Source organism: Cervus elaphus, chromosome 17 (genome assembly GCF_910594005.1).
Source record: "Cervus elaphus chromosome 17, mCerEla1.1, whole genome shotgun sequence".
Taxonomy (NCBI): domain Eukaryota; kingdom Metazoa; phylum Chordata; class Mammalia; order Artiodactyla; family Cervidae; genus Cervus; species Cervus elaphus.
The window spans coordinates 56154231-56170220 of record NC_057831.1 but is presented as its reverse complement, the minus strand read 5'-3'; the positions used below and the strand labels follow the sequence as shown (position 1 = coordinate 56170220).

The 15990-nt window shown below is 40.6% G+C and overlaps 1 protein-coding gene across 1 annotated transcript in view; it reads right to left on the bottom strand.

Annotated features, from left to right (window-relative positions):
- Positions 1–15990, bottom strand: part of PGM2 (phosphoglucomutase 2) — a 37942-nt gene that overhangs the window by 4084 nt on the left and 17868 nt on the right. The window contains exons 7-13 of the mRNA XM_043871068.1: positions 13269–13458; positions 12275–12372; positions 10909–11089; positions 10725–10818; positions 7988–8117; positions 7084–7273; positions 3304–3437 (exon numbers count right to left, since the gene is read on the bottom strand). Coding sequence (XP_043727003.1) covers positions 3304–3437; positions 7084–7273; positions 7988–8117; positions 10725–10818; positions 10909–11089; positions 12275–12372; positions 13269–13458 — 1017 coding nt within the window. The remainder of the gene's footprint in view (positions 1–3303; positions 3438–7083; positions 7274–7987; positions 8118–10724; positions 10819–10908; positions 11090–12274; positions 12373–13268; positions 13459–15990) is intronic.

The window sequence follows — 15990 nt, the reverse complement described above, 5'->3', positions numbered from 1 at the left end:
CGGCCTGTTTGAGTAGTTTTGTTGGGAAACAGCCACGACCACTCTTTTATGTCTGTGGGTGCTTTCCATCTACAACAGTAGAGCTGCATTGTCGTCATAAGGACTGTGTGGTCTGTAAACCCTAAACTAGTTACTATTTGGCTCTTTACAGAAAGTTTGCCAACCCCTAGGTGTTCACTGGAAGGACTGATGCTGAAGCTGAAACTCCAGTACTTTGGCCACCTCATGCGAAGAGTTGACTCATTGGAAAAGACCCTGATGCTGGGAGGGATTGGGGGCAGGAGGAGAAGGGGACGACAGAGGATGAGATGGCTGGATGGCGTCACCGACTTGATGGGCATGAGTTTGAGTAAACTCTGGGAGTTTGTGATGGACAGGGAGGCCTCGAGTGCTGCAGTTCATGGGGGTCGCAAAGAGTCGGACACGACTGAGCGACTGAACTGAACTGAACTGAGTCTATGTGAGGAGTATGTGCTTATTCACTACATTAGTTCTACATTTCTATAGGTTTGAAATTTTTCAAAATAAAAAGTTGGACAAGACTAAAGACATCAAGGGAATTCCCTGGTGGTCCAGTGGTTTAGGACTCCATGCTTTGACTGGTGAGGGTGCAGATTCAAACCCTGATCATGGAACTAAGATCTCACAAGTCGTGTGGCATGGCCACCCCCCCCCCCCCCCCCCGAACAAAAAACAATAATAATAATAAAAAAAAAACAAAGACATCAACCCCAACAAAAAATTTTTAAAGTAGTACTTATATTTGAAAAAAGATTTTCTATTCTAAAGAGTTAGTGGGCTGTGGAATTCTACAAATGAATAGAACTCATGATATAAAATATATTAATAATATTTAGCATTATCAGAAAATAAGGAAACCTTAGCCATGGCTTTATGGCTGTTGCGTTAGGCATGCTGATGCCTTGTTTGAGTCCAGACATCATATCTATGGACTAACGTCCCAGTTTTCTGATCCTGTCTGTCTTCAAACTATTAGGGGCTTGGCTGAAGCCTCATGTGTAAGGCCTTCCTAGGATGGAAGAGATGGGGAGCGCCTCCTAGTGGGCCTGCTGGTCACTCACCAGGAACTCAGATCCCCTGTTTATCTTTTTAATTTTACTTTGGGAACAAAAAGGTCACAACTAAAGTATAAACAAAAATCTAGGGAACTAGATCTCTTTAACGAAATCAAGATTTTAAGCATGTGGAAAATACTCATTTACGTGCAAACAATTGGAGGGTTGATAATAGATAAAACAGACTTATAATTAGACATTTCCCAATGACGATAATAAAACGGTAAACTTTCAAAGTATCTTCAGCAATTTAGAAACTAATATTTGAATTTAAGTCCACTCAATAAGCCATGTGAAAAATATAAATACCATAGACCCTTGAGTAGTAAGTTGTATTGTTACTATAAAAGAAAGTTTTTTTTTAAAAAAACATTACATATATTTTCACAGGATAATGAAAAGGAAAAGATAAATATATAGAGAAAATAGATCTTTTTGTTTTTTAAATTTTTTGTCCATGCTGCATGGCATGTGGGATCTTAGCTACCCAACCAGGGATCAAACTTGAACCTCCTGCAGCAGAGCTGCATATACATTTTTAAATTGGACTTAATGTTCATTTGTTTCCAAAACAGTGAGTCACAGAAATATGGAAACACTAAGTAAGAATGAGACATGAGAATTATTCAGAAGATTCAGGGTTCATTTGGATGCAGCTTGCTATTTCCTTTATGATAAACTCCCCGACAGGTGAATATTCTGAGTTCTTGTACCCAAGGTTTATAGTTTTGTTTTACTATTTCTTGCTCTGCTTTCAGCACTCACTTCTCCCTGATTGAGGAAAGTCCAACTGCAACAAATCTTCCCCGGCCCCTCTAACCGGCTACATTTAATCTGTCATTGGCTGGCTAATCTAGGATGCTCAGAAAATTTCCTCTGCTCTTATTTCCACATAATGAAAATTTGGTTCACAAGCCAGAAAAAACCCTCTGAACAATGCTCTGGGGTGTATGTGCCGTTACCACCTAGAAAGACTCATGCTGTCCACTATAGCAGTCACTAGTAGTAACACGTGGCTATGGGGCACTTGCAATGTGGCTGGTGCAACCGAGGAACTGAACTGAAATTTCAACTTGCATATGTGGCTCATACTTTATTTTCGTTGGGTAGCACTGACTTAATTCACTTAAGAAAAAAATTTCCTGATTTTGAACTGTATTCTGAATAGAGAAGTGAAAGCTAAGCGACCGTTAAATGCGTGTAATATTACATTTACATGTGCTAGCTACATGTACCATGGCTGATAAAGTTCCAAATGTTACAGGTGTTGGAAACTGAGTGACTCAAACCCTTTCAGTTCAATCGCTCAGTCGTGTCTGATCTTTGCGACCCCATGGACTGCAGCACGCCAGGCTTCCCTGTCCATCACCAACTCCCGGAGCTTACTCAAATTCATGTCTGTTGAGTCAGTGATGCCATCCAACCACCCCATCCTCTGTCGTCCCCTTCTCCTCCTGCCTTCAATTTTTCCCAGCATTAGGATCTTTTCCAGTTAGTCAGTTCTTCACAGCAGGTGGCCAAAGTATTGGAGTTTCAGCTTCAACATCAGTCCTTCCAATAAATATTCAGGACTGATTTCCTTTAGGATTGACTAGTTTGATCTCCTTGCAGTCCAAGGGACTCTGAAGAGTCTTCTCCAACACCAGAGTTCAAAGGCATCAATTCTTTGGCACCCAGGTTTCTTTATAGTCCAAATCTTTTACAAGGTCACAAAACATGACCTTGAAGCTACTAGACCATCAGCTCTTCGGTGGTGAGGACACTTTCTGCTGTGGCTCTTTATCTGCCCCAAAACCCAGCATGACTTACGATGGATGCTCAAAGATATTTGTTGATGGATTTGTAATTCATTGGATGGATTTCATTAATTTCATTAATTTAATCCATTAATTCATTAATAGATTTTAGTTCATTTGTACCAGAGACATGGAGAAAAAGTCACTGGTGCCAGCCTCAAGTAAAAAGTACTAGAAAAAGGAAATTTTATCAATATTACTGAAATTAGGATGTTTTCCCATACAGGGAAATTTTAGAAGGAAATAAGTAGGAAGTAAGCACTCCTGTTCCTCGACACTTCAAATAGCTGTTAAAATCACAATATTGCTGCAAGTTCTGAAATAACGTTCTTACTTAAACTACATACTGGAAAGATGAGCTATTTTACTTAGTGTCTGCAGAGAATTTAGGAAGTTTAAGGAATAAAAACTACAGCTGCTGCCATCCATACCTGTTTCCAGGGGGGGCGCACAGTTCCAAATAGTACTTGATTTTGGGCTCTGTCCCACTGGTCCGCATGGTGGCCACGCCTCCATTAGCAAAGCTAAAGGTGATCATCTGGCTGCTTTTACTAGTCGGGAGAATCTAGGAATTAATTTTCATGTTATAAGTTTGTTAGTAAGTAGCAACATAAGTTGTTTTTCACCTAACTAATATTTTCCCCCGAATAAGCAAGAAAGTAAATGCAAAAAAAAGAAGAACACATTTGAGGAAGTCAGAAAATGTACTCGGTATAAATGAAATAAATAATAATAAGGCATTTGTGAAAATAAAGTAACTTTGTAGACTACTTTTTACCTCTGTAGTTCTATTAAAGCTACTAAAAGTTTTTCTAAATCCAAAACACACCCTTTCTGAAGAAATTGTTTTAAACCGATTAATAATGCATTACGAAACCCCACAGAACAGTGAAATAGTCTTATTTCACTTTCAAAAGCTTCTGGTATATGTATCATGGCTGATTGATCTTCAAACTCTACTAAAGTGACCGAAGTATTAAAATAAAAAAAGCACACAAGGGCAAAGAAGAAGCAGCTGTTGAGGGGTTTGCCAACCAATCGTGGCAATCAGAAACCAGATGAGGGGGTGGAAGGGACCTGCTGGGATGCAGGATAATGACCAGGGAGTGCCTACAACAGGCAGACAAGAACCGAGGCAGGATGCTCTGCAGAGCCCGGGCAAAGCTCCCTAACCGGGGCACCGGGTACTGCAAAGGGCAGGCATGAGGCAAAGAGAGACAAAGGCAGCAGCTGAAAGGAGGTGTTGGATCCTCCCAGATCCTCAAGTTCTGCCCACGTGGTCAACCAACCACCTCATCAGGAGATGGCTTAAATCTCTGGTATAACTGAAACAGAAGAGCTTAGAAGTTGGGGACACTGGGCATCACGGAAGGCAGGGCATGGAGAAAACTGCGAGGAAGTCAGAGTTCCCATGTTGATGAACACTAGCACCCCTCCTCCCAGGTCCCGTGGACCTCTCCACCACTTCCAGGGACTCAGCATCCCAGCTTGTTACCCTTAGGCAGGAGACTAGGGTGACAGTGAGGCATGCCCAGAAGACCTTGAAGGAAATAAAGACAATTTATAGGAAGAAAGATCTACATTAAAAAAAAAAAAAGCTGTAATTAATATCCTTAACAGAGATAAGATATAATATACATGAAACAAGATATTACTTTTAATAGAGAAAAAGAACTGAAATGTTCAAAGAAGCAGACATTTAATGTTGAGGTAATCTCCCCAAAAGTAGGAAAGGAAGACACAGATGGACAATGGGAAGAGAGAAACCTGGAAAGTAGAACATCACTCCAGGAGGGTCGGCGTCTAAGAACTTGTCAAGAAGGGGAGAACAGAAAATTAGAGGGAAAAGGTTATTTGGAAAACAACCATCCAGCCTCCTTCTTTGACAAAAATCAAGAGTTTCTCAGGATGGAAAGAAATGACTCCATAGGCCAACAAAGACCAATCAAGTGTCCAGAAAAATGAAAGAAAGGAGGCCTATACTAAAAGCTTATCACCGAAATTCTGAACCCAAGGTTTAATGGAATGTTCCTAATACTTTCCACAGAGGAAAAAAAAATTGCACGGAAGGGACTGAATGAGTATGGCATCCTTATCCCTGGAGGCAGCGCACAGCAGGTCCCAAACATTTCCTGAACAAACGAATGATGGATGAGCCACAGCTTAACAAACATGGAGCAATGCTTCCAAAACTGTGAGTCCATAAAGTGTGAGGGTAGAGTAAGACATTTTCAGACCTAAACACCTCCAAAAATTTACCTCTATGCACGTCTTCTTAGGAAGCTACTAGAAAATGTGATTTAGGAAGCTAATTATAAAAAGGGGTCCAGGAGCAAGGGATATAACCCCAGAGAGAAGTGAAGAGCATTCCCAGGATGACAGCTAGGCGTTCAACCCAGAGAGCAGTGGGCCCTCCCCAGAGAAAGGGGCCAGAAGGGAGGCCATTGGAAATAAGATGGAACCAACAGAAGCACAGAATCATTGGACTAGGTAGAAAACCCTACTGAGACCTATCTGAAGGATGTGGGAAGAACTGCTGAGGAGTACACAGAAATCCATGCAAATGAACAAAGCAGCTATTAATTACAGAAAAAAATCATTCTTTATACAATATAAAGGGAACCTAATCAAAGTACACTACTTAGTTAAGCAGAAAACAATAGTTACTAGTCATCATAATACACGCTTGGAATCTGATGTTGCCAAAACCTGTGGTACAAATGTACTGCAAGGACAGGGGAGAAGAGAGAGTTGTGAAAGCTGCAACTCTAAGAACTAAATCCCTATTTCCATCATGTTTTAAGTCACTTTAGTAGTGTCCAACTCTTTGCGACCCTATGGACTATATAGCCTGCCAGGCTCTTCTGTCCATGCGATTCTCCAGGCAAGAATACTGGAGTGGGTTGCCATTTCCTCCTCCAATCTCCATCATGGAAAATTAATAAAGCCTAACACTGAGAAGTCACATGAGCATGTTATTTAGAAATCTGGTGGTAAATACGAGAGAAGCAACAAAGAGGGAAGGCGGTTTTCCTGACACATGGCAATGAAACGGTAGGAGGTGGAGCTGCCGAGTCTCTTCATAACCCTTTACTACTATTTGCCTTTTAAAAACATACTGTGTGCAGATGCAAATTAAAAAATATAAAAAGGAGAATAGTAAGGCAAATGTCCAGCATCTCATAAGGATATTCTTACCCTTCTTCCCCTACCCACTGGCCATCGTTAGCAATACTATCTTCTGCCATATTTGTGCCTTCTTGTGACTCCAGTCGGGGATCCACATGGCAGGAAGAACTTGGACTCATGTGCTATAGCTAACAACTCCCATGTGAATGAATGAACTAGGGTTAGTTGCTCAGTCATGTCCAACTCTATGCAGCCCCATGGACTACAGCCCGCCACACTCCTCTGTCCATGGGATTCTCCAAGCAAGTACACTGGAGTGGGTAGCCATTCCTTTCTCCAGGGGATCTTCCCAACCCAGGGATTGAACCTGGGTATCCTACACTGCAGGTGGATTCTTCACCATCTGAGCCACCAGGGAAGCCCCAACGACTCCCATATAGTCAGAGAATAGGGTAAAACTAAGGAGGAAGCAAACAGTAGTTCTCAAGGCTGGACGAGTGACATCAGCATCAGCAGGGCACGTATTAGAAAGGCAGATAAGGGGGGAGCTGCGGCCTCAGTGTTTTAACCTGGCCACCAGGTGATTCTGATGTCTTTTCAAGTTCAACTGCTGAAAGAGAGGAAAAGCCGCATTTGCAGTCAGAAGACCCAGAATCTACCCAGAGCATCACCAATGAGCTTCTAACCACAGGCAGGTCTTACTTCTGAGTATAGTCACCCCTCGGCACCCATGGAGGACGGGTGCCAGGAGCCCCTGCAGATACCAAAATCCACGGATGCTTAAGTCCATCATATGCACCAGTGTAGTAAGCTGACCCTCGGTGTTTATGATGTGAAACCCTAAGATACCGAGAGCCGACTGTATCAATTTCCTGCTGTGTTAAAAGATGGCATGGGCCGAGATGACTAGTGAGAATCCCTGTAGTTTTAGCTCATGTCTTTAAATTATCTCTATATTTTAATAGCTTATTTATAAAAAAGCCTAAAATCAGCTTCAATTATATTATTAAATAGGTTGAGCTATTCAAAGCACAGTGAAAAAGTAAATAGAGAAGACTTAACTGATAAAAAACATTACTTACAGCTTTTTTATCAGGTTCATTATCATCATAGCCAGTTGTAAGGTCCCTAATGTGAGAAATCTCAAATCTGCCACAAGTTTTTGGATAATTACTCTTCCCATCATAGTTTCTAAGGTTTTCAAATAATTGTTTAATAGTTTCTTGATCATGGCAGATAAAATACGAAGCTCTGGTGATATGGTAGCCATACCTATCAATACAAACATGGTTACATGCAAACGAGGAACAAATAATTGTGCCCAGTGTCCACTGAACACGTACCTATCAAACAGTATATTCTAAAACAAACAACCACAACTAATTTCAAAGGAATAATTCAGCATTAAATAAACAGGTCCAACGAGCTACCCCAGGAATCACTGCCCTGCTGTGTGGCCCTCAGACTCTATTTGTAAGTAAAAGTTTTATCACTGGAATACAGCCATGCCACTCCCATTAACTTATGTCTGGTAGCTTTTGCACTAGAAAGGCAGAATTAAGTAATTATTACAAAGACTAAATAGATTTTAATGAACACGTTTAGTCTTTTTCAACACTGGACATTTAAAAAATCACATTCTTCCCTTAGCCATTTCTGCAACTAACATTCTCATTTATTAAGGATTAACATCATCACAAATGGTAATTACTATTAACTGCTTAAGTAGTAAAAGGGAAAGGTGATCTCTTATTTAGCTTTCATAACAAATAGAATTCATAACTAAAGCAAGAGCATCAGAAAGAATATGAGTATCCCATGCACAAGAAGAGAGTAAAACATTAAAAAATATTTCTGTGTGGGGATGCATGTTAATTGCATCTGCTGTGATCATTTCACAACATAGACATATACTGAATCACTGCGTTGTACACCTGAACTGATTTAAAAAAAATTACTTCAATTAAATAGTCAATAGAAACTTACTCAACATAGATGGCTTTCAGCTGCTGAGACAAAGACAAATTCTTGGTTGCTAGAAAGCTGGCCAACTCTGCAGTTATGACGGCAGCACTGACTCCATCTTTGTCCAGCACGAAAGGGCAGCACATATATCCTGCAGAAACACGCGTCATACACACATCCTAAGGAGGGGGTCCTTTTACACGCTGCGCATACACACGTCTATATGCATCCTGCCTGTTGCATGAGAGGCTGTCCAGGATGTAAATGATTCTCATTCACCATCATTGTATTTAACAATCTAGCCCAGTGCCTAGCAGGTCTTCAAGAAGTATTTGTTGAGTACAAACTATTATGTATAAAATAAATGATATATAAAGATGCATTGTAGAATACAAGGTGTATAGCCAATATTTTATAATAACTATAAATGAAGTATAGTCTATAAAAATATTGACTATGTTGTAAACCTGAAACTAATATAATATGGATGCACTCAGATGCTCAGTTGTGTCCAACTCTTTGCAACCACATGGACTGTATTCCACAAGGCTTATCTGTCCATGGGATTCCCCAGGCAAGAATACTAGAGTGGGTTGCCATGCCCTCCAGGGGATCTATTCAACCCAGGGATCAAGCCCACATCTCTTACGTCTCCTGCATTGGCAGGCAGGTTCTTTACCACTAGTGCCACCTGGAAAGCCCTCAGTTCAGTTCAGTTCAGTCGTTCAGTCGTGTCTGACTCTTTGCGACTCCATGGACTGCATGCCAGGCTACCCTGTCCATCACCAACTCCTGGAGCTTACTCAAACTCATGCCCATTGAGTCAGTGATGTCATCCAACCATCTCATCCTCTGTGGTCCCTTTCTCCTCCTGCCTTCAATCATTCCCAGCATCAGGGTCTTTTCAAATGAGTCAGTACTTCGCATCAGGTGGCCTAAGTATTGGAGTTTCAGCTTCAGCATCAGTCCTTCTAATGAATATTCTGGACTGATTTCCTCTAGGATGGACTGGTTGGATCTCCTTGCTGTCCAAGGGACTCTCAAGAGTCTTCTCCAACACCACAGTTTAAAAGCATCAATTATTCTGTGCTCAGCTTTCTGTATAGTCCAACTCTCACATCCATACATGACTAATGGAAAAACCATAGCTTTGACTAGATGGACCTTTGTTGCCAAAGTAATGTCTCTGCTTTTCAACATGCTGTCTAAGTTGATCACAACTTTTCTTCCAAGGAGCAAGCGTCTTTTAATTTCATGGCTGCAATCACCATCTGCAGTGGTTTTGGAGTCCAAAAAAATAAAGTCTGACACTGTTTCCCCTGTTTCCCCATCTATTTGCCATGAAGTGATGGGACCAGATGCCATGATCTTAGTTTTCTGAATGCTGAGTTTTAAGCCAACTTTTTCACTCTCCTCTTTCACTTTCATCAAGAGGCTCTTTAGTTCTTCTTTGCTTTTGCTGTAAGTGTGGTGTCATCTGCACATCTGAGGTTATTGATATTTCTCCCGGCAATCTTGATTCCAGCTTGTGCTTCATCCAGTCCATCATTTCTCATGATTATACTCTGCATATAAGTTAAATAAGCAGGGAAGCCCTCAACTATGCCTTAATTTAAAAAAAAAAAAAAGGAACAAAAAGAGGAAGTATTTGTTGAATAACCTGTAAGGAGAGTCTCCCTTCTAAACAAATTGTCCTCATTTTCCAGGTCTAGCCCCTCAGCTCACACAAAATTGTTTCTAATTGCTCGAGTCGATGCTTATTCTGTCTTCTCCGAATTCCCATAGTTTTTGCCAGTACATGATTCACTTTGACAGTGAGCCTGTACTCTTTTGTGTGGTTACTAACCTCACCTATATAAACTATTGTGAGCTAACATCAGTTCATCCATTTCCTTCAGAGTCACTGTGTAATTGATAAGCAACACATATTTGGTAAACAAATTTTTGGGCTTCTCAGGTAGCACTAGTGGTAAAGAAATCACCTGCTAATGCAGAAGACAAGAGATGAAGGTTCAATCCCTGGGTTAGGAAGGTCCCCTGGAGGAGGGCATGACAACCCACTCCGGTATTCTTGCCTAGAGGATCCCATGGACAGAAGAGCCTGGTGGGCTATGGTCCATATGGTTGCAAAGAGTTGGACATGAATGAAGCAACTTAGCATACACATAGTAACTTTTACTAAATAAACAGCTAAAATATCCCCAGCACAAACATTTGCATTTCATGTTTCTATTGCTAGCTCTCCTTTTTGCTTATTTATAGTGATTATTTAAGACAAGTGTTTTCCCATCATCCTGGTTGGTTCTTTCAGGTGATAATCACTCTGATGGAAGTCCTACAACTGTGGCTTCTCCTTTCTTCTGGACAGATCTCTGCAGGGCACTCTCTGACAGGCAGTGAACTATATGTGGCCTAGACATCAACACCACAGTGAGGAAATGCCACAGCTCCCCAAGTAGGAGGACTTTCTTAAGCTACTACAGCCAAGTACAAAACATCACTATTCACAGTCATCAGGGGAGAGGACTCACTTCCTTACATGAATGGCTTGATTATTTGTGAGATATTGTTTTCAGCTAAAAAAAAATCTGTGCAACTCCGGGGTTGGACAGTTCAGCATTTGCAGAGGGTCACAGAAGAAAAGCAAATGGCATGCTTCTGTTTCAGTGTTAATCTTTGAACCCAAATCCAAATCTCTGTCCATTTATTTGCAATCTATAAATTAACTGATCATGTGACCATGGTGCTCAACTCTTACCAATAGCTTCTTCAAATGCAAATAAGACATTCTTCCCCTGGTCCATCAGCTGTTTGGCTCGATTTCCCATCCACTTAAAGCCAGTTAATGTTTCCTAAAAGGATAATCCAAGACAGAAACAAATGCCTGAGACTCTCTCCAGAGCAGAAGAAAGGGGAAGGGGCAAGTCTCACAAACACCGTACCTCGAAGTGAAAACCCTCCTTCAAGGCGATGGCTCGCAGGATTTTGGAAGAGACGGTGCTGGACAACATGTATAAGTTTTGGAGGGCGCTGTGATCTTGGTTCTTTTCTTTCCAAGAAGTAAAGAGCCACCAGCCCAGGAGGGCCCCCAACTCATTGCCTGAAAACACTTTCCATTCGCCACTGAAAGAAAAAACCACCTATGCATGACAGTAATCTTAAGAGAGTGCTTAATTGTAAGTGACCAATAAGGACAGAACAATTAAAGCCAAACAAGGCTCCAAGGGGCCTCTGCAGGACTGTTCTCACTATTCTTGCTTGTTGTTGTTCTCATTACTCTTGTCTACGTAACAGAAGTGTGGCTGCCACTGCCCAAACATCTGAGCAGCTACGTGCCTCAGCCAGTTTGCCTAGACAAACATCCTATCTTTGAAAACGGCAAGTATGTCAACGATGACACAGAAATGCTTTTATCTCAGTCTTCGGCAAAGGCTTTGGTTTTAAACATAACAGATACATGCTGGCAAGATGCCCCCCCTCCCCAAATATAATAGTTCATATATTTCAATTTTTTTGCTCAGCCCTGCTGATTCTGAGAGAGAGCTTAGCATTCCTAAAGATTCAGCACAGTACTCACACAGTCTGGACACCAGAGAACCGGCTTGCAACTGTCCCTTTGTGAAGTCAAGGTGGTTACAAGCATACCTCACATTTGATCATGTAGCACCTCAGCTTAAATTTCTAAACACTGACACAGAATCGAACCTGTTCTGTCATAACTGAAAGTCCTAACCCTTCGGCAGCACCAAACTGTCCCCCGAGCATCACACATGCTGTTTGACCTGCAAAACTGCTTGGAGGCTGCATGCCTTTCAACTTTCCTCCTTATCCATCACTGTCTGTACAAACTCCACAGTCACACTTATCTCCAGCGTTGCAGCACCCACAGGCATGCTCTCGGATCTGCTCAACATAAATTCAACATGGCATTGAAAGTCTGGCTCCTCACCAAACCTTTGCCAAATGCTGAACTTTAAAGCCAGCACCAAACAAAGTACTTTGCCCTCATTAGGCACTGAGTCATTAATTATGATGAAAGTAATGATAAAGGGGGGATGGTAACAAATACTAAGTTCAATACCAAAGTTCAATACCAATACACACTGGGCTGGCTGACCCTCCATTATGCTTGCTGAACCTGTGGCCCCTGGACCAGTTCTTGCTCTATGTCAGAGGATCTGACAGAGGCTCAGTGAGATGATCATTTGCAAGATAAGTGGGGAACATTTCGAAATACATCCGGTCTCTCCAGCAACATCTGACTGATACCATATCACACACCATGCAGGTAATCACAATTCACTGTACCTTTCCTGCTTTTCTGCCACAGCAAGTCTGTCAGCATCTGGGTCATTTGCTAAAATGATTTTGGCCTTGGCTTTGTCAGCCACAGCAAAAGACAAAGTCTGAAAAAGAGAAAGAAAGAAGACAAAAAGATCACTCCAACCAAGAACTGAGCACACTACAGTCTTTAAAAACACTCAGCTCTCTGAGAACTCAAAGAGGTCTTTTCCCAAACCAAGACTGAATCCTATTTCTGGAACTGGTCTTGGTTGGTCACACACCACTTCCTAAGTCAGAGGTCGGAGAGCAAGAGCATCAAGGCACGACCCATGTGTGCCGGTGGGACTCACCCAACATCTGACTGTCTTTGTGGCTGGACTGGCTATTTCCAAGCCTGGCCCTGTGATCAACCTCACAGACAAACCAAAACTGACTCTCTGAGTATAACTGTTATCCCAACCTTTAAAAAGTTTACGTGGGGGCTTCTCTGATGGTCCAGCAGCTAAAACTCTGTGCCCTCAATGCAGGGAGCCTGGTTGTTCAGTCACTGGTCAGGGAACTAGATCCCACACACTGCAACTAAGATCTGGGGCAGCCAAGTAAATAAATACTAAAAATAAATAAAAAGGTTAAAGGAACCATAATTTAAATAGCACTTTTTCATATGAGAAAAATGTCAACTGAGGAATAAAAATTATGTGATAAACCTCCATTCTATTATTGGTTCTTGTTGGCATTAAGAAGCATAGCAAATTAAATGAAATTAAATTAATTAAATTGAATGTAAAGCATCATTTTAAATTTGTGAGCAATTTCAGCTTTCACATCCTGAAGTTTAAGACATCTGATTTGAAAGTTCCTTTAAGAAATGGATGACTAATAAATATAAATATTTCCAATGATGAAATCACATTTTTGTTTGGCACAATGAAAACGCAAAAAAACTTATTTTACTCCAAAGTAACAGTTTTGAATTATGTTCGAGATAAATTTTATAATTAAAAAACAGTCAAGTTACCAAGACACCTTCACCCTCTTCGGGATTCGGGTATTTCACTGTTGGGAACTCAGGATCAGGGTCCTTTTGCTCGGGAACAGCCTCAGGAGGAATAAGGTCGAATGCCTTGAAAGCCGACTGCACGAAGCTGTGACCCACACCATGGACAGAGGTGTGCACAAACTTCACCTTGGTCTCCTTGTTCACAGCCCTAAAACAGGCATGTGGAGAATGAGAAGATACACAAACATGGCTCTCAAAACGAAAGGTTTGCAAAACATCAAGGGGCCAGGTACCTAAGAACATCAGATTTCAAAATAATAAGAATGTGTAAGACAACTGAGTATCTTTCAAAATTCTACTTAAAAAAAAAAAGAAAGAAAGCTTTTTCACTCTCTTCCAAACACACATGCTCCCACAGCACATTGTTTTAAATTTCACTCTGTAGTTACTTCCTGCAAATCCGATTCCTTCTGGATTTGGTTTCATGCTACAACCTTCACACCTACAGTGGGTTCCAGGAGGGACTCCCAGCTGGCCCGTGGTAGCACCTACCCACAGCAGTGCCAGCTCCAGGGCTTCAACCATTCTCTACCATCTTCACATATGATTTTCAAAATGTCCCTTTGAACACAATGTGATGGAACTTCCCATATACAGATGCATAACAAATTAAACACTTTCTTTGTCAAGTAACAACCCTATTTAGCAAAGTGCTCTGATTGAGGGACTTAATGTAGAATAAAAATAACATCAAAATTAACAGCAGACATTATAGAAAATGTAAATACAAAGTATTAAAAAATTCCAGCGATCTGACTGCTAGGTTCTAAGGTAGTGTGCACTTCTTTTGGCAATGAGTAAATGAACAAGGTCTTCCTTAAGACAACAGTAGTTTAAAACAAACATATCTTTGAAAATAAATACATCTAGAAAAATAAATATGCAAGATTAGTGAGAACAAATCTGGAAAAGATAGAATTCAGAAGTTGATCCAACTTGAATTGGGAAATATATGAGAAGCAGTAAGGCTTAGTGGTTAACATGAGTTGGAGACAGATTCTAAATTTAAATCCTGGAGATCTGCTACTTTTATTTGGCTGCCCTGGGTCTTAGTTGTAACACGCAGGATCTTCAATCTTTGTCGCAGCACACGAGATCTTTAGTTGTGGCATGTGGGATCTATTTCCCTGACCAGAGATCAAACCCAGGCCCCCTGCATTGGGAGCGTGAAGTCTTAGCCACTGGACCACTAGGAAAGTCCCTAGAGCTCTGCCACTTCTAAGCTGTGTGACTGTTGCTTATTTTCTGTGACATCTCTGAGTTACAGTTTTCTCATCTATAAAATGGCAATATATCAGAACCTACCCTCAGCATTACTGTGATGATTAAAATGAGATGAATTAATTAGTACAGAGGAAGGGAATATAGCAGTTATCTGATAGATAACAGCACTTAAATCATGTTAGAAATTGTCTGATTAAAGGTGATATTTCCAATTAGTCAAAGAAAAATAGATTCTTCAGTTTAATATGTTAGTACAATTACACTTTTTAGAAAGAATTTAATCTGCTTTCCTACTTTATGCCTCATACAAAATTAAAAATAACTAAGAATTCAAACGCTTTAAACGTTGCAAAATGTAGACTTCCCTGGAATACAGTGGTTAGGACTCTGTGCTTCCACTGCAGGGGACACAGGTTTGATCCCTGGCTGGGGAACTAAAATCTCACATGTCATGTGGCATGGCCAAAAACAAAACAAAACAAAACAAAACATGGCAAAATGTAAACATGAGAGCTTTAAAGTAAAACAAGAGCTGTGCTTTTTTAAAAATAATCTTGGTATAGTGAAATCTTTTTAAGTATGGCACAAAACCCAGAAATCGGCAATTAAAAGTTTCAATGAAAAAATCCAAAGGTAACAACAGAAGGGAAAAGAATATTTGAAATAAACAAAGACTAGTTTTTCTGTATAAGCAAAGAGGTTTCACAAATGCAAAAAAAAGAACAAATACTTAGAAAAATATAGGTTAAATAAAGATAAAAATATTCATAAATAAAAAATGTAAATAAAGTTAGGCATTGCTTTCATGTAGCAATCTGGGAAAGAGGAGAAACTTCATATACTCAGTGTAGGTAAGAATGTGTGTGGATCATATTCTGTCATCATATTCTGTTGGTGGGAACCTCAGCTAGTACAACATTTCTAAGAGCAATTTTTAAATCATTATTAACTTTATAAATGCATATATAATTCTGATGCCTGCACAGTGTCTTTTTTTTGGCCCCGCACATCTTGTGGTATCTCAGGTCCCCAACCAAGAATCAAACCCCTGCCCTCCGTAGTGGAAGCGCACATTCTAACCACCACCAGGACCATCAGGGAATTCCATCTACTATGTATTTTTTTGAATACTCTTATACACACACACACACCCCCCCCCCAAAACTCAAGGAACCATGCTTAAAGTTGCTGACTCTGGTGCTACTTGGTGAATAGCAGAAAACTAGAAACCCTTAGTCTTTATGAAGTTCAGTAAGAGGGACAGAAGGATGCACAGATGAGTTGTGTTTAGATTACAGACCATTTTTTAATGGTCCCCAATATTTAAAAATTAGAGAATTTCATATACAAAAATCTAGATTTCCAGCTTTTCTTAGGAGAAAAAAATCAGGTAACTGGTAATGCGGGATCTGTGTTTGCACACGGTAACACCAATGGCATGGCAGCCCCCTTCAGG